This window comes from Filicampus tigris, chromosome 6, assembly GCF_054856515.1.
Source record: "Filicampus tigris isolate MCC_2025a chromosome 6, RoL_Ftig_1.0, whole genome shotgun sequence".
Classification (NCBI taxonomy): Eukaryota; Metazoa; Chordata; class Actinopteri; order Syngnathiformes; family Syngnathidae; genus Filicampus; species Filicampus tigris.
Window position 1 is genome coordinate 22,786,529 of NC_141222.1, and position 26,804 is coordinate 22,813,332.

The 26,804-nt window shown below is 40.1% G+C and overlaps 1 protein-coding gene and 1 long non-coding RNA gene across 4 annotated transcripts in view; both read left to right on the plus strand.

Annotated features, from left to right (window-relative positions):
* The window catches only part of plppr2b (phospholipid phosphatase related 2b), a 52,288-nt gene extending 48,025 nt beyond the window's left edge, over nucleotides 1-4,263 (plus strand). Inside the window, exons 7-9 of one of the 2 annotated variants that reach the window (XM_086034144.1) lie at nucleotides 1,105-1,281; nucleotides 1,358-1,494; nucleotides 2,448-4,263. In XM_086034144.1, coding sequence (XP_085890270.1) covers nucleotides 1,105-1,281; nucleotides 1,358-1,494; nucleotides 2,448-2,550 — 417 coding nt within the window. In that variant the 3' untranslated portion in view covers nucleotides 2,551-4,263. Of the gene's footprint in view, nucleotides 1-1,104; nucleotides 1,282-1,357; nucleotides 1,511-2,447 lie in introns of both variants that reach the window. The other variant, XM_086034145.1, reaches the window with a different exon arrangement.
* A 6,088-nt stretch (nucleotides 4,264-10,351) lies between these two features.
* LOC147146294 (uncharacterized) lies at nucleotides 10,352-26,414 on the plus strand. 2 transcript variants are annotated; one of them, XR_015087169.1, is made up of 5 exons: nucleotides 10,352-10,547; nucleotides 12,918-13,003; nucleotides 17,606-17,766; nucleotides 23,176-23,378; nucleotides 23,477-23,728. It is a non-coding gene; the product is annotated as an uncharacterized LOC147146294 (long non-coding RNA). The 2 variants fall into 2 exon arrangements; XR_015087170.1 differs by lacking the exons at nucleotides 10,352-10,547; nucleotides 12,918-13,003 and adding an exon at nucleotides 25,231-26,414 and having other exon boundaries at nucleotides 17,496-17,766.
* The last annotated feature ends 390 nt before the right edge of the window (nucleotides 26,415-26,804 follow it).

Below are 26,804 nucleotides of genomic sequence, written 5' to 3' on the forward strand. Positions count from 1 at the left end.
TCCTCCGTTATTTGTTGAAAAGCTTGTCTACACAACTACTTTATTTGTTGGAAAAAACATAAAAAGTCGTTCTGGAGTATAAATCGCATTTTATGGGGAAATTTACGAAAACAGGAGAGCTCAGACTCGCACAAAAAATCTCTGTCCCATGGTCATGGGTGCTTTCGGGAATGTGCGCAGAGTGCGCACTGCTCCACACAGACTGTTCGGAAACTCTACAGCGTTGTTCAAATTTTTCAGTGGGCCCCCCGGTGGGAAACAGACCAAGCATGAGCTGCTGATTGACTTAAAATATAAGATGCATTCAGAAATGAATGGAAGGGGAGCCCGCTTTGCCTTCCTCTGACTCTGAATGGTTTTGGAGTGGATTTCTGAACACACCCCGGGTGGGCATATATTTTAATAGGCAGATTGAAAAATGATTTACTTCATTGTATGATTTCACACTTTAATAGGCAGGCACCCCAGAAACACAACTATTTGTATACAAAACTTTAAAAAGTAAACGTTCCATATTATGACCTCATTAAGTTTTGGATCGGGATGGAGGGAATCGTTTTTCCAACCAAGTCCTCAGAGACGGTGCTTTTAGTGAAAAATATCATGCCACGATCGAGCGCGTTCTTATAATAATATATAATAAACATTTGGGAATTTTTATAACAGTTCCTCGGGGGTGTTATGTTTTCAGAATTGCATTCAAATGCTCTTCCTGGCTGTCTATGGCCTGTTTTTAAGGAAAACCTTAAAACCAATCTGCTTTTCACTTTTTGCTTTTAACCGTCAACATCTGCAGACATACTGAAAATGGTCCAGCTGAAACGTGTTTTGCTTCATGAATTGCCAACAAGCTTCTTAATTACCCTTGTGTGCGAGAATGGCTTCCTAACGAGCAGCAAGTATATTCCACCCAAACTCATTCACAGTAACAAATGTACGGACTGCTGTTGATGAGAAACTGAAGTGATAAATCCTGCCCTCGTTTGTATTTTATTAGTTGCCCTTGTTTGTCAAGAGGTGTTCCACTGACTGTTTGCAAAGTGTGCCCTCTTGTGGTAATGAGTGCAACTCATCTCTGCTTCTTTCCATGTCTTATCATTCCAGATGTATGTGACCCTGGTTTTCCGCACCAAGGGGACCCGTCTGACCAAGCCGACATTGTGCCTGGTGCTGCTCTCGCTGGCGGTGCTAGTGGGCGTGGTGAGGGTGACGGAGCACAGGAACCACTGGAGCGACGTCCTGGCCGGGTTCATCACCGGAGGAGCCATCGCCGCCTTCTTGGTGAGAGGAGAGATGGTGGAATGTTCCTCCGTTTTGTTTCTTAATGTGCTCTTTCCTCTTCACGTCCCCCCATTAGGTGTCGTGTGTGATCAACAATTTCCGGCCGGCCCAAACGCCGGTGCCGAACCCTCCGCCTCCAGCGCCGCAACCTTTGGAGACGCCGGCCGGGATTCCTCTGCTCACTCTGCCCCGCGTTGAGAGTCCACTCGAAAAGTTAAGTGGCCTTCAGGTAAGGGGTGGGAGAGGAAGACCTAAAATTAGAATTCAAGTTCCCATACACATTTGTCAGCATAGTCCTAGTCCTTTTACATTCTAAAAACAACCATGTCATATTTTTTGAGGACTGTAAATTGCCCGTAGATAATTGATGGATGGGAAGCTGTCAACAAGCTGAAAAGTATTGAGGACAATAAAAAAAGAAAAAAATACACAGCATAATGTGAGCAAAATAATGGATGACATAAAAAAAAGATCTGCTGTATTTTGTTGAGGATGTATTTTTTTAAATCCATATCTCCGGGTGTCTACAGATAATAAAAAATCCTAAACTTAATTGAAGCTTTCAAGTTTTCAAAGTAATTAATTGTTCTTAAAAATGATCTATCGTTAAATTTACTGTTGCCACAGTTTTAGACGTATGTGTTCAACCACATGAAGAAATAATTCACATTTTAATGGCCTTCCATTCGGCCTCCTTACACCGTCAGATATCCTCAAAAGGGTTCCGGGTTCGAATCTTAGTTCAGGACTGCCTGTGTGGCATTTGAATTTTCCCTCCTTTTTTTTTTCTTTTTTTTTTTGTTGTTTTTTTTTAAAAATGTGATTGAATGTCAATGATTTGTGGTGTCCCACAAGGATCCGTCCTTGGACCCCTTTTGTTCAGTCCGTACTACAACTCTTAGGTGAAATTCTTCATTTTTAAAATCATATTTTCCCAAATCTTGCTCTTGCGCCTTACGTTCTTTTAGTAATTTTAGTAAGCTACTTTTCATTTCGTAAGTCTGCTTTGAAATTTCTTGAACTCTTTTGTTTGTAAATGCTTTTAAATCTACTTTTAATTATGTGGAGCCCATTGAGTTGCTCTACGAATAAAGCTGCCTTGACGTGAGTAAATAAGATCCTCCATTTTACACTCTCGGTGCCTCCCCCATCTTCTTCTGCCTTAGGCTCCAGGGCTACCATATTCTGAGATCACATGACCATCAGCCAATCCCGCACCCCACCCCCGTGCACCACCCCTTGCGGAGGTGCCTCACCAGCTCAGTCTAGACCGGTCTGACGACGGCACCACCCAGCCCTGTCCCGCCCACCACGGGGGGCGACTTCCTCTCCGCCGGGTGAAGTCCACGCAGGTGTGAAGGTCCACGGGCAGAACGGCGGCGCGAGCGCGTGGCCAGCCTGCCGAGCTGTCACAAGGCGGCGACCAGCCGCTCCACTTCTGTCTTGTTAGTCCTTTTTTTCCCCCTCTCCTCTCTCGGGAGCAAAAGAGCTGAGGTGAGGCTCGTTAAAGCCAGCTGTGTTGAAGCAATACTCCGCCCCCACGTCCCCACCAAGACTCCACAACAAGTTTGACACTCTGATCAAAACTTAGCGGAGCGGACGCTTTGAGGACCGGGAGAGAAGCCTAATAAGATCAGTGGATCGTCCACTGGAGATGTTTTGCTAACACTCAGGACAATTCTGTGTGGAAAGAGATGTTTATATGTCAACAAATACACAGTACAAACATTGTTTCTATCCTCAAAAGCAGTGTTAGCGAACCTTTGTGTCAATTTAACATGAGAAAAATGTAACAGTGCACCACCAAAAAACTAAAAAGTGGACTAAAATAATGATGATGTCATCGCAGTGTGAAATCTGGGCCCGTTTAACTGAACACAATGCTATTATTCCGTTTTATCAATGGGCAACACGTCACTTTTACCTTCTGACATCTAGGCGAAGAGCCTTTCATTATTATGCCTGTCAATATACATCGCAGGCAGAGAGAAATTGTTTTGTAGTAAATGAAGCATTTTTGGACCAATTAGATCGAATCGGATCATTTCCGGAGGCACACCTGATGATTTCTCATGGCACACTAACATGCTGCGACACATTGATCGGGAATCACTGCTCAAAAGCTGGGGTGTCCAGACTTTCCCCCTCAAGGGTTGCAAACAAACAAATTGAAGGATGTAGGGGGGGGGGGCTTTTTTGATACATGGGGTGTCCACAAAGTCACTTTACACTCATTACAAAATCAGTTGATGAGCTATTTTAATCAAATTTGTTCTACGCACGTGCATTTGAAACAGGTTATGTTAGATAAGCAGTATTTCAAAAATAATTTGTTATAAATTACCGGTGTGTTCAAACATCTTTAAAAAGTGCATACTGTAGCTACATATGTGACCAGGCGCACTAATAAAACAAAAAAAAAGGCTACTTAACCAATTACTCCTCCCTATCTTAGCTTTAGGCCAATTAAAAACTCTGATGTGACTGCGACGCATCTCGTTAATCTGGCATCCCTGTATGCAATGCAGCGTTTCTAGCTCTCACACCCTTTTCTCGTGCAGAGTTCAAATGAGGCAAGGCCACCTCAGCAAAATATTTGCGGCTGGGAAGCACATCAGAAGTTTCCAACACGTGATTAGATCACAGCTTGAAATGGACAGTTTATGAATATTTTGTTCAAAATGATGAAAAAAAAAAAAAATCATTACTATGGCATTTTGAGGTTTACATTGCAGTTATGCAGTTATCGATGTGATGTTCTTGGAAGGATTCTCTGGACCCCATAATTTGAGGAATCCCTGCCCCTAAAATATTTCCTTCTTAAAGTGGAAGTCAACGCAAACATATTATTTTCAAGAATATGTTCTAAGCCCACTAGTTGAAACAAGGCATTCTGATAAATATTGTGTTTGTGGAATAAGAGTTAAACCACCCGTTTTCATCCATCTCAGGGGGCGGCCATTTTGTCACTTCTTTCGACTGAATATGACATCACAACTACTCAGGGCTCAGGTAACGACCAATCGCAGCTCACCTATTTTCTAAAGCTGTCAAGCAATCACGGCTCAGCTTCAGAAAACATCTGAGCGGTGATTGGTCGTTACCTGAGCCCTGAGTGTTTGTGATGTCATTTTCAGTCGACAGAAGTGACAAAATGGCCGACCCCTGAGATGGCTAAAAAGGGGTGGAGTTTGCTGCTTAACTCCACAAACGCAATTTTTAATCAGAATGACGTGGTTCAAGTAGTGGGCCTGCCGGGAACATATTCTGGAAAAAAAAAATATGCTTGGGTTGATTTCCACTTTAAGAAAGAGCCAATGTTTGTTTGTAATCAAATTGGATATGTGGACTAAGTATGGAAAACAGACTACAGGATTAAGCATGGGGAGATGTATAATTCAGGTTTTGGCATAAGACATTTATGGAAACAAGAGGAAAGGATTGCATAAAGGGAGTGGACCACCAGATTAAAAAAAATGGGCAAACAAATAAAGATACTTCCGCATCTCCTAATTATTTTTAAAATAATGTTCAAATGTATTATCTTTGATTACAATGTGAAGAGACTTTAAGGACACTGTGTATCAATCATTTCTTGTCAACATCAAACTTTATGGACACCCCTGCCGCAAAGTCTCTTTCACACAGAGATCCTGCAAAATTGTCCGCATCAGAGCCGTAACATCTGTCATTTGCCGCCTTTGCCTTTATAGCACAGACCCGGTGAAGGCGGGATTATGCTGAGCTCCCGCGATCCGAGCATTAGATGGCAATTCAACGCAACGTCGCGGGGGGGGGGGGGGAGTGAAACTGAATCCAGTTCTGCCTTTCCAGTATTCCCTTACACACAGGCACCGTCCCGCCTCTGTTACAGCTCTGATACTACCTCCGAAGTCAGAAAATTTCCCGCTCAACTTCATCCCCTCCGATTCATCCCTGTGCTGTTTATAGAATATGGCGGCATGGCAGGAAAAAGATGGAAACAAACCTTCTTTTACAGCCAGTGTGGCAAAGGGTCTTAAATAAAGCGAAAAGCACTTTTGTCAATTATAGCACAGATTTAGCATTTGACAAGCCTTCGTATTATTATTGTGTCGTGCACTGAGTGATGTGATAGAAGGGACATTTATACGCCACAAATCTTAAGCCTAATAACATAGTTGTTTAAGACATATTTCAAGGTTTTCAGGAAACATGAAAAAAAAACGGAAATAAGAGTCCAGTTGCCTGCGGATTACTACGAGCAGTATGACCGAGAATATATGCAGACATAAAGAAAAAGAACACAATGTTTAGTATGTGCATTGGTCTTTTTTATAGTTATAAATGACTTGAGCAATTATGTTATTAGGCTAACGAAGTATATTTTCATGTGTGTGTTTACTGACTTTTTCTCTTTTGATACTTTTTGGAGGTTAGTCGTCCAATTGACAGGAACGCCTTCCTTTCACGCTCTGATATTTGTTGTTGCAGATTTCTTATTGATGTCCCGTTCATTTTGTTCCGGCTTCATTCCAGCATATAGGAACCAGTGGCTCGGAATATCGAGGGAATGCCAACAAACTGCTTTGTACAGTAAATGAAAGGTTTTCTTACACTTCACACTATACACTTGTAGGATTGTGTCTATTGTGAGGGACCACAATGTGTGTGTGTGTGTGTGTGTGTGTGAGCTTGTTTTGCGTCTGCTCACAATCAAAAGGACTAACTGCGTTTGTCAAATTGTGCTCTTCGATTGACTGGCGACCAGCCCAGGGTGCCCGGCCTTGGCCAGATTCAACTGGGATAGGCTCCAGTTATCTGCAACTCTAATGGGGACAGTGGTATAGAAAATGGATGGATATCATTCTTTTTTTTTTATACTATATGTGTGAGTGTGTTTGTGTGTACACGTATTGAACTCTCTGAATGACAGCACAACTGTTAATTAGGCAACCTGTTTGGCTTAAGTTGAAAAAACACAAAGTGTTGCCGTAATTATACTCCTTGTGTGGAACTGTCTTTGTGGCCCTTTCTTTGAAGGACCCTTGCCAAGACCACCACCAATAAAAAAAAAAAAGAACAACCTCTGCTATATCATATCAGAGGGTGCTCATTATATTATACCTCGCAAATTACCTACATTAAACTGTTCCAGCTGGAATTTTTCTAACAAAAAGAGGGTGAATGGACACGGTCAAGTCCAAATTATGCTATTTTCATGTTAAATGTATGTTTTGTATTTAGCAAAATAAACCACAGTAACCACACAATGGGATGTTGTCGCTCATGTCAAACACACACAGAATAAGTCCAATACACGAATTACATAAAAGATAAGATGATTTGGGTTATATACCTTGCAGTAACCAAAATATTAAAAACGGCTTTTCTATGGATTGCATATGATAAAGTGGCTGGTCATGTATTTCCCTAGATAGGAACTGCAAATTTTCTACACATGGTAAGTCGTATGTTAGCAAGGAGGCCTTTATTTGTTAATTGTAGCAATATTGACATTTACCATATTTTGAGCACCAGTGAAACATGTCTTCTTCCCATCAAGGGGGGTAAAGGGTTTATTTTTTCACATGGATGATCCACTCTGCTCGTAATTGGCGTAATGTACCATAACAGTATTTATGCCACAGTAGTGTCCAAACGTTTTTTTTTCAAGGTCAGAAAAATTAAAGAAGGCCACTTTGACATTTGTCACCTTTAATATATTTAACAGACAAAAACAAATGTTTCAGTTTAGATAAAGATTATGGAAATTATATATTGTTCTTATATTGTACATCATGCGTTTAATAGGTAGGCAATATAGGAAAAAGTGTGATTTTTCAGGATTTTGGAGTGGCAAGCAGCCCTGTATATCGTACTTGAAAATGTCAAGTCAGTGTTACGGAATTGGTTTGAGAGTTCCAAGGAAGAAACTAGTTCTGAGACTTAAGGAAGAATGACTTCAGGACACAACAGACACATATCGATCTCAAGAAGAAAAAAAAAAAAAACAAAGCTCCAGAAAGGTCAACCAGTCAAGTCTTTCATCTTAGATTAGCTTCCTTGGCAGCTTTGATTTTGTGCTTATTTGGACTTCATTTTGACACTTGTTAGATAACTGCAAAAGTAAATCACGTGTCGAAAAATGTCTCACCTGTACATTGAGTTGAGGCACAGCTACAGAGTCTTATGAATAGAACGTTTTGTTACAATTTCAGGTGTAAATACAACTTCTTTGCATTTTTACAAACATGGAAAAAAATTATAAAATCAGTGCATCATATTATAGTAGTAGTAGTCAATACTACAGTACTTGCCAGTTGCCACCCAGTCTAGAAAGTAAACACAATGCAGGAAAACCTCACAAGCCACCTCAAATGTTAATATTATGCCTCAGACTGTGTTAAATAATTTGCTTTCATTATATGTTTATATTTTTTCCCCCCCTACGATTTGTTTTTTGTTATGGCAACCTGGTGACGTGACCTCTTCAGTCACGTGACCTAATCAAATGGAATGAATGACACCTGTGGAAATAAAAACCCGCGTACTCGTGAAAGCGGATGTTCACGCAAAGAGAAGCAACTTCTGTTGTGTCGTCACGTTGAACGTTGTGCTAAAAGACTCTGCCAACAGACTGCATAAAAAATAAAAATAAATAAATAACACGATTACGGGGGGTGCAAATGGCTCTTAGGCCATAGTTCGAATGCCTCTGCCACAGTAGAAAAGGCACATTTGTAATAATAATTTCCTGCTTCCTCCTTCATTCCATAACGCGCTTTTGAAGGTATTTATTGCTCGTGTCGAAATATTGCCTCTTAGTGGCCCACATAAAAATGCTCAACCACTTTATGAGACAATGTGTAGGAAGTAACTGCAACCAGCAGGTGACAGTGTTTCACATCATATCATGCAAACAGACACTTTAATCCAACACAGGACCCGGGCACTCAGCATATTACAAAAGTAAACAGAACATTTGGATTTTTACAGCTATGCAAAAGGCAGAAAAGAGCATTTAGGAAGGAAAAAAATCTTCCACCAGTGACCTTCACTTACCCACTTCCAGCATTAGTCACCAAGCTAATAAATGCAACATGATGTCACAATTACTTTGAAATGTAGACAGCCAATCGCTCTTTTTTCTCCCCCCAGCCCGACCCCCCACCTCTCTTTGTGTTGTGTTTGTCACTCTTGTAAACGACAACACACACACACTCACACAGAACACTGTGCACTCTCTAGACAACATTATCTTTTCCGGAAATTGCTTCTCGAGCACAGCCGGAGCCCCATTAGAAAAGAAGAGCTCTGCGCTGTAACCTTTTTAAAAAGCCATTAGTGATGCACCTGCTTTGCGCTCTCTCTCTCTCTCTTTCTCTCTCTCTCTCTGTTCCTATTTGTGCGTCCTATTTGTCTCTCTTGTTAACATTGACACACAACACACAATTTCTCCATCCTGATTGCCAGTCGCCCGCTTCCCAATCCAGCGAGCAGCAACAAAAAGCCCCTTTCTTTGCCAATTAGACCATGACTCACTCACATTTTACGTGGCGCAGCAACATTTGCCATAGTGGTGACTTTTAAAGATGCGCTAAGTAATAATTTTCCTTCCCCAGCACTCCACATAGTTTTAGAATGTTGGACTATTAAAGCCAGAGTAAGTAATTTTTTTCTGGACAAAGTCTTCCACTTGCATTTCCAATATTTGTGAATTCTTCATTCTTGTTTTTTTTTGTGTTTGTTTTTTGTTTTGCTTTGACTTGTAAGTAAAAGTTTTAGATTTAGGCATTGTATGGTGAGAGTGAATTCTACTCACTTCAAAACCAATTTTCAATCGTAATGCTAACAAATAATGGGAAACAGCCGTAAACGGGCTAACGAATAGCATCAGCTTTGTGGTCTTACGCAATGGCTTTTGGAGCACAAGCGGTAGAGCAGTACGCGCAGGCATCTATTCTTTCTCCACCGTGAAGAATGACTAATATCACTAATATCAAATTAGATTTACAACATTTGGGACAAGTACCAACATTTTTATCTTGCTCAGCAAGTTACACTGAACAATATTTTTCTTTCTTCCCTAGTACAGCTTTTAGATTTGTAACATTTGTTTTGGGGACTTTTAAGTAATATTTTTGTCCTGCTTCTCTGCATTCACGTTTGCATTCAATAGCAACATTTATGACTTTTAACGCAACAGTATAAAATCATTTAAATTATTTTATTCGTTCTGTGTCCGCATTCTTTTGTGATTTAGAATACATCATATTTTTCTCCCTTTACATTTACCATTATGAAATTTAAAGTAATCGTAAAGAATTAATTCCTCTCAGGGCGGCACAGTGGTCGACTGGTTAGCACGTTCGCCTCACAGTTCAGAGGTCGTGTGTTCGATCCCGTGTCCAGCCCTGTGTGGAGTTTGCATGTTCTCCCCGTGCCTTCGTGGGTTTTCTCCGGGTACTCCGGTTTCCTCCCACATTCCAAAAACATGCTTGGCAGGTTGATTGGACACCATAAATTGCCCCTGGGTGTGATTGTGAGTGCGGATGTTTGTTTGTCTCTGTGTGCCCTGCGATTGGCTGGCAACCAATTCAGGGTGTCCCCCGAAGACACCTGGGATAGACTCCAGCATGCCTTGTGAGGAGAAGCGGTATAGATGATGGATGGAAAATTCCTCCCACTACGCTCCATGTAGATTTGTGGCATTTTTTTTTTTTTTTACTTTGAAAGCAACATTTGACTAATGTTTTCCGTCCTTTATATTTGCAATATTTTGTCACTTTTAAAGCAACAGTAATAAATATTTCCCCCTTTCTCCACTCCCCTTACGTTTTCATAATTTATGGCATTTAAAGTCATGAGTCATGAACTATGGTAATTTGTCAACCATCTTTAAAACTAAAATTGTCTAATTACCTTGGTACACAAGCACTAGTCTGTGCACCAGTCTAAATAGTAAGGTTAGCACTGACACTAGCGGTAAAGGACTAGATACACTAATTGGACGTCGTTAGTCGTCGGGTCGTCGGATTGTGCCGTCTGGTTGATGTAGCGAAAACTGTCGGACTCGTAACATCGGAACCCGTCAGGAAGCGTCTGGTGAGCGTTTCAGCATGTTGAATCGGCGTCGTAAGTCGTGACATTTGGTCACTCTGATTGGGTGTTAGCTAGCGAATCAGCGCACGGGGCGACAACAGGAAGTGACAAATGCGGATAAACAGTGAGCGCGCCTTTGCCGCCTTAATCGTCTTACAAGTAAAAGAGCGAGGATGGACAATGTAAGCCCAAGCCGTCTATTTGTTTTACTCATTTGCTGGCTTGTGCATTTAATATTAGCATTACGCGACGCTAGCTAGCTAGCGGCCAGCGGCAGTGGTTGGGGGCCCCTGCTATAGACGACAAATGTTTTTTCATTGTTGCCATGGTGATAATGAGAAAAAATGAACCATCAACAGACGACGTTCAAATTTTTGACATAATGAAGCTCATTGTAAACATTGAGCCACTTTCATAGTTGAACCTTCGGCAATTGCAAAATACATAAATGCGGTAGGTATGTTGATGAAAATACACTATGTGCTAGTATGCTTGGGAAAGTCATGTTGAAGTAAGTGCTTGAGTAGTGTGCTTTGTTGCGTATGTCACAGCCGATGACTAATATCGTGTTCACCGCGCTGCACTCTGCTGATTATTCTCAATGGTCTGCCTCTCACAATTAGGAAACCATTAACGCTATACTTGTGTGTGTGTGTGTGACTTGGAGACTACGATTGCTTACTAGAGGAAATAAGCTCCTTTTTTTATTAGCATCTCGGCCCCGCAAATGTCACATTTAAACTTTATTGTCTGCTTTTTGTCTTTTGAGACAAATGACAAACATTGTGTTGTTGTGCTTTAGCCCAAAATAAATGACAGAAGCCAGTTCTGCGCTTGTGCGGTTCATTTCTTGCCATGTCTCTCTCTCACAGACACACAGACGAAAAGCACACGTATTATACAGTCTCCTCCAAAAGTATTGGAACGGCAATGTAAATTCCTTTGTTTTTGTTGTAGACTGAAGACATTTGGGTTGGGTCCTGTGAAAAACACTTATGTCCTTTTTTTTTTTTTTTTTTTTTTTAATTTTCTTATTTTTACGTGAATCGTGTTTCCGCGTTACAGACATCGCATTAACGTAAAAATTATTTATTTTTTTTCCAAAATTGAACATAAGCTTTTTCACAGGACAGTGAGGATATAGTTCAGAATTCCATCTATTTCATGGTATTGACATCTAGATGTGCTCAACAACTCAGGACAGAGCGCATTCAAATGAGCAAAAGTATTTGAACATGTGACTGGTGGTTGTTTATAGTTGCTCAGGTGTTGCCTTTTAGATTGATTGCTTTGTTTTCTTATTTCTGGCTTTGGTTTTCACCTGTGAAAACTGCATTTGCTGATAAGCAAATGAAGACCAGAGAACCGGCTATGGGAGATAAGCAAACCATTTTGAAGCTGATAGAAAAAAAAAATCGATCAGAGCTATTGCAAAAATATTGGACATAGCCAATACAACAATTTGGGATGTTCTAAAAAAAAAAAAAAAAGAAAGAAACTACTGGTGCACTGAACAACCGACATAGAACAGGTCGGTCAAGGGGATCAACAGCAGTTGATGATAAAACTTTGTGAGAACTGTGAAGAAACACCCAAAGAGTCAATGACAACACAGCCAACCTCCACAAGATATAACAATCCACTGTTCAAAGAAGACTTTCAGAGAAGAAATGGCTGCTTCTGGACCGGGCCCACTAGTTTTAAGGACGATGTAAATCAGGATGGTAGCAACAAATTGAATTCGGAAGTCTTAAAAAAAACATTTTGTCTGGCAACTTACAGAAAAACAAACAAATCGGGAGAAGTTTCATCATGCAACAAGAAAATGACCCAAAACACACTGCCAACACAATATAGGACTTCATCAGAGGGAAAAAGTGGAAGTTCTGAGAATGGTCAAGTCAATCACCGGACCGTAAACCAATAGAGGATGCATTTTACCACCCGAAGAGGAGACTGAAGGGAGAAACCCTCAGAAACAAACGAACTGAAAGAGGCTTCAGTAAAGTCCTGGAAAAGCTTTTCAATGATGAATGCAGCAGCCTGGGTAAGTCAGTGGGTCCCAGGCTCGATCGATGCAGTTATTGCAGGTAAGGGTTATGTCCTCAAATATGAAATGTTATTTGTTTTAAGTGACCCTCGCGAGGATAAGCAGTTTGGATAATGGATGGATGTATGGATTAATAATGTCCGTTCCAATAGTTTTGCTCACTTGAAAAGTGGATGGCTTCAAACAAAAGGTGCACTTTCTTGAGTTTTTTACTTTTTAACCCATCTAGATGTAAATATGAAATAAAAACTGAAGTGTTTCATATCATGTTTTGATCAGAAACCCAAATGTCTTCAGTATACAACAAAAATAAAGACATTAGCTTTGCTGTTCCGATACTTTTGGAGGGGACGATATTTTGTTCAAAATGAAAATATAAGCAGGCACGCTTCTTTTTCTGATGTCTTTGACCTTTTCCTCTCCATGTTTACGATAAGTGTATACTTGCATTTCCCATCATTCCCCAAAGAAACCACACCCCCACATGTCATCTCTTCAACAGAGGGTGACTCCACAAGGCAGCTTCCCTCGCCACTTCTCAGTACGGCAGGATCAGTCGTCTTCCCAGAGGATAAAGAAAATATGCCTGTGAGTGTCATATTATCTGTCCACATATTTTCTGCACTGTTTGTGTTCATATCTCCATTGCTTTAAGGGTAACAACACCAAAATAAAAATGCCCGACGATTGGAAAAGGAGATAATTTTCAGATGCATAATGTTTTGCCCAGAGCTGGGCACGTGACCCTTTTTTGCGACCCTCCACCCTTGACCTGGGTACCCTTCCGGCCTCGACCCCCCCCGCCCTTATTCATAAAAATTATAAAATTATCGACACCCCCGCCCCCCCCCACACACGCAAAGAAAAGTGTCCGTGATTGACGCCGCCGCGGGAGAGATGCTAGCGGCAGAAGCTTTTTAAGGATCATTAGCTGGCTAATTTAATATTCGAACCCGCTGTGGACGCGCTTCTAGTAATTTACTACTTACCCAACTGCGTATGCTTACTTCCACTGCGAGCCCCGGGGTTGGTTTTGTCGTATTGTGTAATTATTTGGGTCCAACAGACGGCCAGGAGTCGCGTTCAACAAGTTATTTACTTTCCACACTTCCCTTCGTTCACGGCCTTCAAAATAAAAGCATACCAGCAAACCACTTGATTCACGATCACACGGTCACGTGAATCAATGCGGCAGGTGTCGCTCGCGCCGACGCGGGAGTAGAAAGAAGCCTAAAAAGAAGCCTTTCGCTGATTAGGCTGAGATGAAATTTGGCCGCCTCGCGACCACGTCAAACGCATGAGGGCCGATTAGTGGGCTTCACTAAAATCAATTTTTTTCAAATTTGAAACCCCGCGCACCCCCGCCCCAAAAATTGGCCGACCGGTCCGGCCCAGGGACGGACTGCCCAGCTCTGGTTTTGCCACGTATGGGGAAATTGTGCCCCCTTGTGGAGAGTGGCCCTCTGTAGAAAAGACAACGGGCGGGGCTGGCGTTTCTTTGGATGATGGGAAATGTAAGTTACATTTATCGTAAATATGAAGAGGAAAAGGTCAAAGCCATCAGGTGCAACATTTCTGTCGAAAAGAAAATGAGGAGAAATGAGCAAAGGATGCAGGCTTATTCATGAATCGATATATTTCAAAGAAACCCGCCTTTCTTACACAGGATGCCATTTTAGCGAGGACCACCACCACTACACACACACAAACACGCACTCACACACACGCACACACACACAGTTGTTTTGGAGGTGCCTGTCCTTTACACGCCACCAGATGAGTGGAGGATTATCAAGGAGCCTTAGCGGCAATCGCATCCAGCATGTCTGCTCAGGAAGACCATCAAGCGGATACAGACGTCCCAGGAGAATGGATTAGGAGTATGGGCACACACGCATAGACACGCGAGCAAACGTACACACACACGCATACCCTGCAGGGCGCATCATTCAGGGCACACACAACTCCCACTGCACTCTTTCATGGGCTTAGGCCTAATGGCTGGCAGGACACCACAGAGGAGGTTTCTCTGTCCAAGGCTTTGCGAAAACACCTCCATTTTCCCCACATTTTTTTTGCAGTGTATTTGTGTACGAATGCCTTCATAAACCGATGCAGAGGGATCCGGTAGCTTAAGTCAAAATTTGAACTTCGCTATAAGACCGTACGTAGAACAGCGCAATTTCTGGCGAAGTCAATTTGCCACGCGATTTTATGACTTTAAATCAGACAATGCAAATTGTAAAAGTTCAAATAAAGTGTCATTTTAAATATGGGCCTCCGCATGCTTGCAGTTCAGGAATTCACACGCTTTGTTTCAAAGTTTATTTAAACAGTATATATTGTTAAGTTAAATATTTTAAAACGTTAAACTACATTTTTTCATCATGCAGTTTGAAACATTGTACGTATTTAATTTAAAAAAGGATTAAAAGTAAAAAGTACATTTATTGCTAATGGTATTCATACAACACAAAGTAAAAACTAAAACTTGATCAAACTTATAGTTTCGTTTTTTTTTCAGGACAAAAAGGAGCTTCAAAAATTAGACACTTGAAGGGAAAACAATTGAAAATGATTACATAATGTAGTTTTAAATATTGTACACATTCATGTTAAAAAAAAAAAGTAAAAAAAAGTAAAACCAAAATAATTTTTTGGGGGGGAACGGTTAAAATATGACATGATCTATAAGTAATATCATCACTTAATGGTTTTAAATATATTTCATAAAGTTTTAAAAAGGTGCAAGTAATAACATATTGTATCTTAGTACAAATAAAAGAAAAAATAAAATTATAAATTAATTTACCTATAAACAGTGTGCATATTAAAGTAAAAAAATAAAATATGAATACATAATGTGGTTTGAAAAATTGGACAGATTAAAGCGAAATGGGATATTATACCATAATCTAAATTTAACATTGTACACATTTAAGTGAAAAAGGTTAAAAGTACAATGTATTATGAGTGTAGCTTTAAACATTGCGCATATTAAAATCAAATTATAACACATTCCAGATTTAAAGATTACACTTTTTAAATGTGAAGTTATAGAATATTGTAACTTGTCACATATTTTTATTGTTATAATTTTCAGAGTACAAAATTCAGCGTGAAGGACGACAGTGGACCTTGGTGTTGCGCAATCGTGTATTCATAATTCAGGAACTCCTCCAAATAAATAATACGACTCCATCAAAAAGTTACTTATTGTTGCACATGTAACTGGTAGAGTTCTGTCTATCTTTTAATTGTACTTTTGTCCAATAAGTGACAATAATGCAACATTAATAAATCATGTTGTGGCGGTGACATCTTTGCATCGGGGAAAAAAAAAAAAAAAAGACATAATGGCAAAGTGGAAAATAGACAAGCGCTCGTTTAAAGGTTTGGAGCACATTAAGTTGTAAAAGCTTTGCCGCATCATAATTCACAAGTCTTAGTGCTTTGCTGTCAATCACAAACAAACAACCATACACACGCACATTTACGCCTACGGCGGATATAAAAAGTCTACACACCCTTGTTCAAATTCCAAGTTTTGGTGAAGTAAAAAAAAAAAAAAAAAAATGACAGCAAGATAAATTATTCCAACATTTTTTTCCACCATTAATGTCTCCTATAATCTGTACAACTCCATTTTTTTTGAGAGGGGAAGCAAAGATAAACAACTGAAATGATGTGGTCTTATAATGTAATATATATATATTATAATATAATACATATTATATTATATATATATATATATATATGTGGCTGTGTTCATAACTGATCAATCGCACTCAAACTCATGTTGAATGGTAGTCAGTGCACTGTCGCCATATTTAAAAGTACTGCTGAATAACCCCGAATAAAGTTCCGATGTTCTAGTTGGCTTTTCCTGACTTTTTTTCAATAACGTCTTATTGCGCAAGTCATCGCCCATCGAGAGCTTCCACAGCATCAGAGGAATCTTATTGTTCAATATAACAGGAAACACTGCCCTCTGAAAAACACTTATCTCCATTTTTCCATTTTTTTTTTCTTATTTTTGCATGAATAGTGTTTCCGCGTTACAGAAGTCGCATTTAATGTGAAAATTGGAAACGTTTCCAAAATTGGATTTACGTGTTTTTCACAGGACAGCGACGATAAACTGGTATATCTATTTAAAAGAAAACTTCCCTTGAAGTCTCCAGGTTTCTTCCAGGGTTATCAAAAAATAGATCAATCACAAATCATACAATAAAAGATGTTTTACATGCGAATAATTTTTTCAAAAGTGCAAAATTCGGTTCGGCGACCACAGATTCACATTATTTGCAGATTTTTATCCCCAATTTTTCACAATATTTGCCGCATTTCCCCACATAGTGATAATCAGGGTTTTCAAAGATTTTGGGGGGTTTAAATAGATCCCCCTCCTCCGACCAATGAATTTCAATTGCCTTCAATTACTAATGGGTCAATTAATAATACGTGTAATTTCTCTATTCGCGGGCCGTGACGGTCCGTATCGCCGCGCTAAAAGTGGGGATCCACTGTACTCTTCTCTGAAATGTCTCAACTCCTCTCAGCTCATCAGTACGGCGCTAATATTAGTCATTCTACATAGAGGATGAAGAATGTATGACTGTGAGGACTGTTGTCTGTCTGTGTTGCTTCCCCGTTTGCGTTCAGTACATTTCTTAAATGGTTCTAAAACTGACGCGTACATTTTACTGTAATCTCTAAGACACTCATATTTAATTGTAATACTGTAAAGTGAGTTCGAAATGACTTGTTTAGGAATCATAGTTTGTAGTATATTAATTTAGGCGATCATACCCATTCTTAGGGATGGTGGTGTAAAGTTCTTTTTCGAGGCAGGACTTAGTGCCTACGCCCTGCTAATTAACTGTATTTATTTCATAATCAATACAAACGTGAGCAAGCTCCTGGTCAAACGTACGATTTTTGAAGATCCTGTTTCTTTGGGGGGTTTTTTTCCTCCTTGTTCAAGCGAGCAGAGGAGGAGAAAGAGGAGGAGCAGAGAGCAAAAAGAGGAGGAGGATGACGACTGGAGTGTTCTGTATAGATGACTTGCATGGGATGCTGATGCTGTTGCATGCTGCCTCCATCGCTCCCTCTCCCTCCGATGTGGCGGGGGGGGAGAGGGGAAGGAAAAAAAAAAAAACAAGGAGTGGTTGTGTGATTCCCGCTTAGCGCACGAGACAGAGAGGAACGGCATGAGCGAGGAGAAAGAGGAGGTGTGGAGGGGGTTGCCCCCCCCCCCCAACCCCCCCTCCAACACATACACACACACTCCGGCATGGATCCAACGTGGAACAAACGGAGCGGCTTCTTCTCCAAAGCGGTCGGGAGTGGTAAGTTGAATCTCTTCTAATTTCTACTAGTGACACAAGGTGAGGGTTCCCATGGCAACAGCTGATGAATGACAACACCATCAGCATCCTTCAAGTGGATTCAACGTGACTGAGATGGTCCACGGCAGGTTCTGGGTGTGCGTTCTGATTGGATGGGAAGCAAACAGTAGCGCTCCTCGACAGCGGTCCGAGATGGGAAGAATGCAGCAATGGCAAGGGAGTGCATGAGAAGCAACAAAAAAGATATTAATTGGGGGGGGGGGGGGGAATCTATCAAGACATATTTTAAAAATGCTAAAATGAATTGATAATTACAAATAAATTATTCATAAATAGATGTAGTTTTTTAGTATTTACTAATGTACTATTAGACAAGAGAAGTTAATTCATCCATGCCTTACAGAGGCAAAGAAATAAGATTAAATGAAAATTAAAAAAAAAAAAAAACATAAAAGCTGGATGAGTGAAAAGATGAAACAACATTGTCAAATTCTGGATTTATGGAAAAGCAGTGGTTAAAAAAAAAAAAAGTAGTTAGTTACGTAGTAACAATTTAAATACATACATTTCACTTTCAAGTCATGATAATGGACAGGGGGCTGACTATTTGCTGGAACCATACTATATAGGCTCATAGACCAAACAGGGACAGTACAATACGGTAAAAGTCTGTGTTGCTTGTTTCTCAGAAGTTGCCTGACACCTATAACCCTGTGCATATTTTAATATAGTTAAAAAAAAAATGTGTGTGAGTACGGTGCCTATTTGAGGGCAGATTACGGGCCCATTTACAAATGCATATGACACAACAATGTTTACTATCACAGATTATGAGCATGTGTTGGGCTTCAATTTTTTTTTCTCCTGCGTTGTGGGCCGGCTCAAATACTCTAATGTGCCCTAAATGGCCCATGCGCCATATGTTGTGCACCAAAATGATGCCATACCGCGTCATCATGATGATGATGATCATCATCATTATAGCAGGCGCCTTTAGTTCCAAGCAATTAAGCAGCAATGCAGCGTGCGCTTCCCTGTCGTACGCATGCAAAATGTCAGGTGTCCAGCCCCAGTTGATGGATACAATGGGCGTGTTGGGAGGAGACAGTAATCGTGCTTTAAAAAAAAAAAAAAAAAAAGGCCCCTCCAGCTGGAGCCAGTTCACTTCCAATCACGTCAATTCAGGAAACTGATCCTCCCCCCCCACCGCCACCCTCTAAATGGCAAAACCAGATGTCATCCACCCGCCGCGAAATAAAGTTAGCGCAGCAATAAATGAAAGGCTAATCATGAGATGCGGGATGAGGTCATGTGACGTCAACGTAAGAGCGCACAACCCCCGGCGCCGACCCAACCCTTCTCTCTGCTCTCCCACAGGAAGGAAGGCAGATGATGCTGTCATAAACTGGAGCCATGAACACACACTCACGTCATTCCAGTTGAATTAAGAGGTGTCTTTTTACACCTCAAGAAAGAACTTGATAGAGAAAACAAGACATTCTTAACATTTTGAAAGAACGGGTTCATGAGAGAGATTCCAGATATAAATTGTCTTTTTTTTTAATTTTTTTTTTATACAAGAGGCTTCAAGACACTTTTGGCTGAAGGTTACTGTCAAACTAATCATAAAACAAAGAGAATTACACTGCGTAGCAACAAAAGAGCCTCCGCTGCCAGAATGCTAACAAACCATGGGAAACTCCATAGGCATAGAGCTAACAATTAGCATCTGTGTGGCCGTGTTGTTACCCTTTAAGCAATGGGTATTTGAATACAAATGGTGCTGTAAAATATGGAGACAGATCATAGCAATACTAACAGACATATTATTTATCCTCTGTGAAGAACAGCTAATATTACTGTTATATTGAGGCACCAAGAGAGGAGCTGAGTCTCCAGTACGGTATATTCGTCTGCACCAAGGTGGCCAAGGCGCACACACCAGAATGAGCAGCACAATTGAAGGAGAAAGTGTGACAAAAACAGTGTCATTCTTTTTTATTGTCGTTTTGATTAAGTATAATATTATAGAGTGCCTGCGATTGGCTGGCAACCAATTCAGGGTGTGCCCCGCCTACTGCCCGAAGACGGCTGGGATAGGCTCCAGCACCCCCTCGACCCTCGTGAGGATAGGTTTGGATATTGGATGGATGGATTATTTCAACTTTTTTCTGATTGGGATGGTGAAACACCAGAAACATTTCTCAACTGATACAGAAAAAAAAACCAAAAAATACAGAGAAACCTTATTTTTATTATTAATGTTTATTTTGGTTGGCCACAATGTTAAATTAGTCATGACGTTTTTCCACAAATCAATCTTTGTGAAGTGAAGTCGTGAATGGGCAGTTTTTGCAATTAGCATATATATATATATATATATATATATATATATATATATATATATATATATTAGGGGTGCAACTGTATCGATACAGTGGTGCACACTATATTGAACTTTTTTTTTTCTTTGATCAATGGCACCCTGAGAGCCGCAGACTCTTTCAGCAGCTCCAGCCCTCTGACTCATTACGCCCGTAATGCTAAATGTTCCACCCGTTTAAAAAGGGAAGAAAAAAAAATCATCTGTAAAATTTCTCAAACAGGTTGAAAACGAGCAAAAATAGTTGCTGGATAGTTGCCATACTGTGTTTGACATCACGCCAGTTGCAGACGCGAGGTTGTTGTGCACTGAATTCTGTCACAGTTAATCTACGTTCATTGTAGCGAGTTGTCCCGCTACCCAGGGGATCAGTTTTCCCTCGGTTTCATAATGCACAATGCTGAGTTGTGCTTCGAGTAGGGAATCAGGAGGAGCTGCTAAGCAGACAGGCGCGGGAAAGCGAACGGAAGGGAGAAAACCGGCCCGGGTCCCTCATAACCGAACAGGGAAGACGAGCTCCCAAACTGGGGGAGCCCCGCTTATAGTACCAAATTGAAGCATACAATATGACCGCGACGTACATTGGAAGTGTCGATGGTGAATTCACATGAGTTCTCGCAGCGACAAGCAGCCTTGTTCATCAATACGCGAGCTGCTAATCAAACTTGGCAGCCACTGGTGACATCATCGCTGGCTGAGCCCAGGGCCGTAGCTAGTCATTTGAGGCGTAGGGCAGCTGACCCCCTATGTGCATTCACGCCCCACCAAGCATCCCCTCGTGTCAACCATCATTTTATCATACTTACATCCGATCATTTTACAAAATAACAACTATAAACATGCAACATAATGTCGTTATATTATATAACATATAAATAAGTCCGATTTTATTAACAATTACGATTGTAGGATAATGATCATGTTGTCCAATTGAGCGGGCGGTTCAGAATTAAGTGATAACAGTGCCCGGAGCGTGACCAAATATTGCATTTATAACATTAAAATAATGTCAAACCGTCCTTGTGTCTTCTATCATGGGAGCGTATACATATTTATAAGTAAGAAGTTCTCGATTTACGAACGAGTTCCGTTCCTACGCTGGCGGAGTTCATCGTTAAAGTCGGAATTTATATCAAAATACTTTGTTAAAATAAAAATACATTCAAATGAAAAAAATAAAAAATAAGATGCTGTACTTATCATTACTGCTAAGAGGTGGATGGAGAAGACATTTTTTTTTTACTGACAGTTGAAAGTAACAAGCGGAAATGACGTCCATTTGAGTCACGACGCCCGTGCGTCGTCGCTCGCATCGGGTTATCCAAACGCCGGGGCAACTCTGTCCACTCATTCGTTTAAACGGGTTATTCCGAAAGTTTCAGAAAGCGGAATTCTGACCTTAACCCGGAATATTGATTGTATGTAAACGCAGTCACAAAATGGCGCAGGAAGCACAGGCGTCGAAATGTCATAGGTGGAGCACGTTGTAACTCGAGGACTTTCTGTATTGTGAGAGCAATGATAATTCAATATCAACTTTCAGCTTTTCTTTTTCAGCCTGTTTAGGCAGCAAACTAGAATCAGTTGTGCCCGATGTTGTTTGCTGTCCTCGGTGCTTCAAAACAGAGCAACGTAGCAACAGAAATGTTCCAATTTGACCTCTGGCAGGTCACAATTCCACAAGACTGATGCATTGAGAAAGCATGCCTATATTTATTAGACATGTAAAGGCACATGTGTGAATGTTTGTGTTTCTTTTTGTCCATCCATCTATAACTATTTTGTTTTTTTGTTCATCCATGCCAGCCTCCACTAGATGGCAGAAGGTACAATTAAGCTGAGTATTCACCGGAACAGACAGCAATAATTTTTTATTATTAGTATTATCTTGTTTTAATTCACGTGCTTTAAAACTTATCATGATTGTTTCCAGTGCTCCCCTCTCTCTTCTCACGCAACGGACTAAATATTCCATCTTCTTATCATAATGCTAACACTATAAATGGCATTTAAGTTGCGGTGCAATCACCAATGGATTGAACACAAACAATGCAGCAACACATTTAGACAAACAATAAAAAGTCCTCACAGTCATACATTATTTATCCTCTGTGAAGAATGACTAATATTAGTGCCATACTGATGATCTGAGAGGAGATGAGATATCGAAATGAACGTTCATCTGTCTGTCTGACTTATACTGCCCCTCGGTGGCCAAGTCGGGCATACTTCATAAAAAAGCATCACGATGGCCGTTTAATCGATGCAGTGTGACAATTCATGACATCATCATCATTTTAATTATATTTAACGATGTCCTTACCGTATGTTTTTATAAAATACGATATTATGCTATTTTTCCTCAAGTGCGGCATATTTTTTTTCTTGGGAAAAGCTGAAACAGAAACATTTGCATTCATTTCAATTCAACTCGTATCATGAGGCACCGCTGTAGCCGGTGAGAAGGAGTGAACTGCGGCAAGGTGAAAGAGGTGGAAGAACGCAAGAAAAAAAAAAAAAAAAATCGGTAATGTTTGTAAAACAGTTTTCACGCCAGGAGCTGTCCTCGGTGCTGATGCAACACCCCGTCAACTCCCTCCCCCTTCCTCCACCACCCCCCCCCCCCGCCCCCTCCCCCTTCCATCCATCCACCGCGTGCTGCCTGATTGACACGTCCTGCTCTCTAATTGGCAAATGTGTACCGACATTATTCTCCACGGGACGGGCCTGGGGCGGCAAAACCAATGACGGGTGGGGGAGGTAAAAATATGTCCGGGCTGCGACGTATAACACACAGCGACACCTATTTGATAACGGAAGGGCACCTCTCTGCCCTCCTTAACTGCAGTGCAAAAAAGCTTTTGTCACTTGAATATGTTTATGTTAAGGTAAAAAAAAAAAAAAAAAAAAAAAACACACACACACACAAAGACGCTCACATTACTGGGCTCTGAATGCGCATTCTAAAAGGTGCCGCATTGATATTCAAGGTGTGAACGTTACCTCTTTTCTGTCCTCTCCCATAGGTGCCGTCCCCTTGCAACAAGACTACGGAGGATGAGGAGGACGATGACGAAGATGACGAGGGCCTCTTGGCTCCGCTCTCGACCACGGGTATTCTTGGGTTGATAATACAGATGTGGATGTTATTGCTTGAGAATACGCGTAGTCGAGGGGAGGCTTTGTCACCCGAAGGACGGTCCCAATTTGAAAAAGACGCACCCGCGGGGTGAGTTCTGAACATGACGCAATCCCGATCGTCGTCAAAATCGCTCACTTAATCGCTGTTTTGTGTGTGTGTGTGTGTGTGTCGGTTCACCATTCCAGGTTTATGAAGCGTGTCCCTCTTAGCACCTGTAGAGGAAATGAGTTTGCGTGCATCTCCTGCGAGAGGCGCTGCCGGCGACGACCCCCTAACGCTAAAGCTCAACTCCCCACAGGCATTATTAGTTCAGAGAGATGAACGCTCCAGTCACACGTTCATTACAAACCTTGGGCTACTCAGTCACTCGTGCCCTCCAGGAGAGACAGCGAGAGAGAGAGAGAGAGAGAGAGAGAGAGGCTGTAATCTTATTACCGGTGAGCAGCTCAAATGGCCTGTTTCTGCCTGAATGAAGTCGGATTTTGCACAGAAACGACGCTGAGTTCAGTGCAGAAAATTGCATCTTTCGAAAAAGGTTATTTCAAAAAGGATGAAAGATTTGAAAAGATAACATTCTACTTTAAAGTCATCAATTACGGCGATCATCTGTAAAATCCTGTTAATAGCACTCTTTTTTTTTTTTTTTTTTTTAGTTCTCCCAAAAAAAAGGAAGGAGAGAGCCTAAATTGAGGAGTTAAAAGAGATTTCATGAAATGAAAAGCAAAGTAGAGAATAAAAAATGCTTCATAAAATTACTAAAAGAGTGTGCAGTGCAAAAACGTTTTCCAAAACATGATTTTAAAAATACTTTCAAAGATCTTCATCTTATAAAGGATGCCAGCAAATTGGGGGGCACATATATACAAATACAGAGGGGAAAAAAATGCTTTTTAAAGATGATTTTGGGGGGGCATTATACATGGGTGCGTTATTCACAGGATTTTATGGGATACGATGTCGCCTCAATTTTGGGGGGTGATATGTCCCAATGTAACAAGTGAATTTCCGCAAAGTAGAGGTTGACTTTTTCGTATAATTTATTTTTATTTTATTTTGGAGGGGTAGTTATGCTTCTATTAAGCCGTTACAACTCCCCCCACACTTCTAAACACTTGTTACACTTAATAAATGTAACTTTTAAAATGCAAATTGTAGAATAAAGACGAGCTGCTCATTATTGGGGATAAACTGTCCGATTTTTATGGTCTTGGTTTTTGTAAAACAAATTTGCCCTAAAAAGATATCCACAATTTTTGACTGGTCCGACTAAGAAGGAAGAAAAATAGCACGAACGTGCCAAAATAGCAGAGTAAAACTGCAATACATGAAGTTATGCTCATTAGGGCAATCGCTGTATTTAATAATTTATTAAATATATTCGATTTATATCCATATATGTATTCATATATAGTACCAGTATTTCATAGTATTTCATTTCATTTCCTTGATCAAACTTTACATCCCTCATACAACTTCATATTCTTTTTTTTTTTCTTCACTTGGATTTTGTACAAACATGAAACTGTAGCTACTAGATTTTTTTTAAAAGGTTACTACCAAAATTAATCCCACCTTTGAAACTCTGTTTTTTTTCCCCCTACTTTTGTTTGCTTGTTTTTATGTCATTTTTAAAAGGACATAAATCATTCGGAATATGGCAATAGAGAGCCTCAAACAGACAGCAGTTCACTGTGGTCAGTATTTAATATTACATTTTTATTAAGACATGAATAATATAACATTTAGTACATTTTATCGAATAATTTCTATTTAATAAGAAAATCAATAAACTGAAAGTATTTAATGCTTGATTTTCTCTGCAGAATACAATATAAATGATTTCAGGGTCCCTGTGTGTAATTTCGCTTTGGAAATTGTTGCACACAGAACGTGCACTAAAATTCAGCGCCCGCCCAAATTGCAATTTTTTTTTTTCCAGAAAAACCGGAACTCGAGACGTCCTGCATATGCGAGACTTCGGCTTTGCATTGGAAGGTTTGACTCCACAAGTGCACTTTGCTTTTTCTTTGGCTTTTAATTGTGACGCCGCCACAAACGAGTGCATGGCTGCTCAATACAAAATACAATTATGTTTTATTATAAGGCAGTGACCTTCTTTTTACACCTGACAAATGATGCATGAAGAGGACAGCCTTTTAGCCCCCCCCCTTCGTTTCCCTCACACACGACACAAGGGTGAGTAATCTGACTACTGTTTTTCTTTATTTCTATTCTATAGTATGTCAAAATTATTCACATGACAAGAAAACCAGTAGTAGTAGTAGTATCGAACTATGCTATGAATTTCCATAATCGGCACGGTTAGTACAACTATTTACAAAGGTAAAGGGATGCTACTGTGGTTGTAAAAAGTCTACACACCCTTTGTGCGGGAGATTGTGTGGTCGCGAGCCTGCGTATGGCGGGCAATAATGTTAAAATGTTACTTCAAATTGACTGTACAGGTAATAAAGGTTTTTATGATGGTGACAGTTTGATCCTGGATTATTTCGATCTCCATTATTTCCCACGGGATTTTTTTTTCACGACTCCAAATAAATCAGAAGTTAGAGCGAGAAAGACTGGAAGAACGGTTATAATCTTATTGTTTGCGAGCGGCTCTCAAATGAATGAATTTGGTAGGGGTTTGTACAAAAACAACATTGTAATTAGTGGACGATTTTATATGTCTAAGGTTACTTGAAATATTATGAATACTTGAAAATGATCTTAAGCATTCCCACTGTACACTGTACAAGTTTTACAATGGCAACAGCTCAATCCTGTCTTATTTCCATTTTTTTTGCTGTGGGGAAGTGTTTATAAATCCCAATAAATCAGAGGTCAAACCAGGTCAAGAACGGCTATGTAAACCATGCCCGGTGAGCCGATAGTGCTGTTTTATGAGTGTAAACCAAGAAAGTTCATTTAAAAACATTTCTTGTGGCATAATTTGCCTTCGTTGATGTTGTTTTATAAAGATGTATGTTGTTGTTATATCAATTAATGTGATCTGTTGGGCAACATCTGGAATTGCATATTCCCATTTGATATTTTTTACTTGATATATATTTAAAAAGAAAAAAAAAAAAATCATAATCATCAGAATCATTTTTTGGAGACACCAGTAATTTACCAACTCACTGTAGGTGCGACATGGCCAATGTCATTTCATAACCTGAAGATTGTCGGTACGTTCCTCAATCCTTGTGTGACTTTTTTTTAATAAACTAATAAAATGCAAGTAAATTTGACTCAAAAATTCTCCTTGTAAAATTTGCTTCGAATTTCTGGGTGAAAAATCTTTAATATTTTTTTCCCAAGTAAATAACTCTCCAAATGTTTTTCTATGTATAATTTACTCAGAATATTATTCTCTCCCAAGTGTAAATTTTACTCTGTATAGACTGGGGACAAAATAAAGTCTTTTTAGAGTAAAATGTACTTGACTTACTTGAGTATAATTTAGGACTCATCCCAAGATTATTATAGTTAATGAAAACGAACAAGATA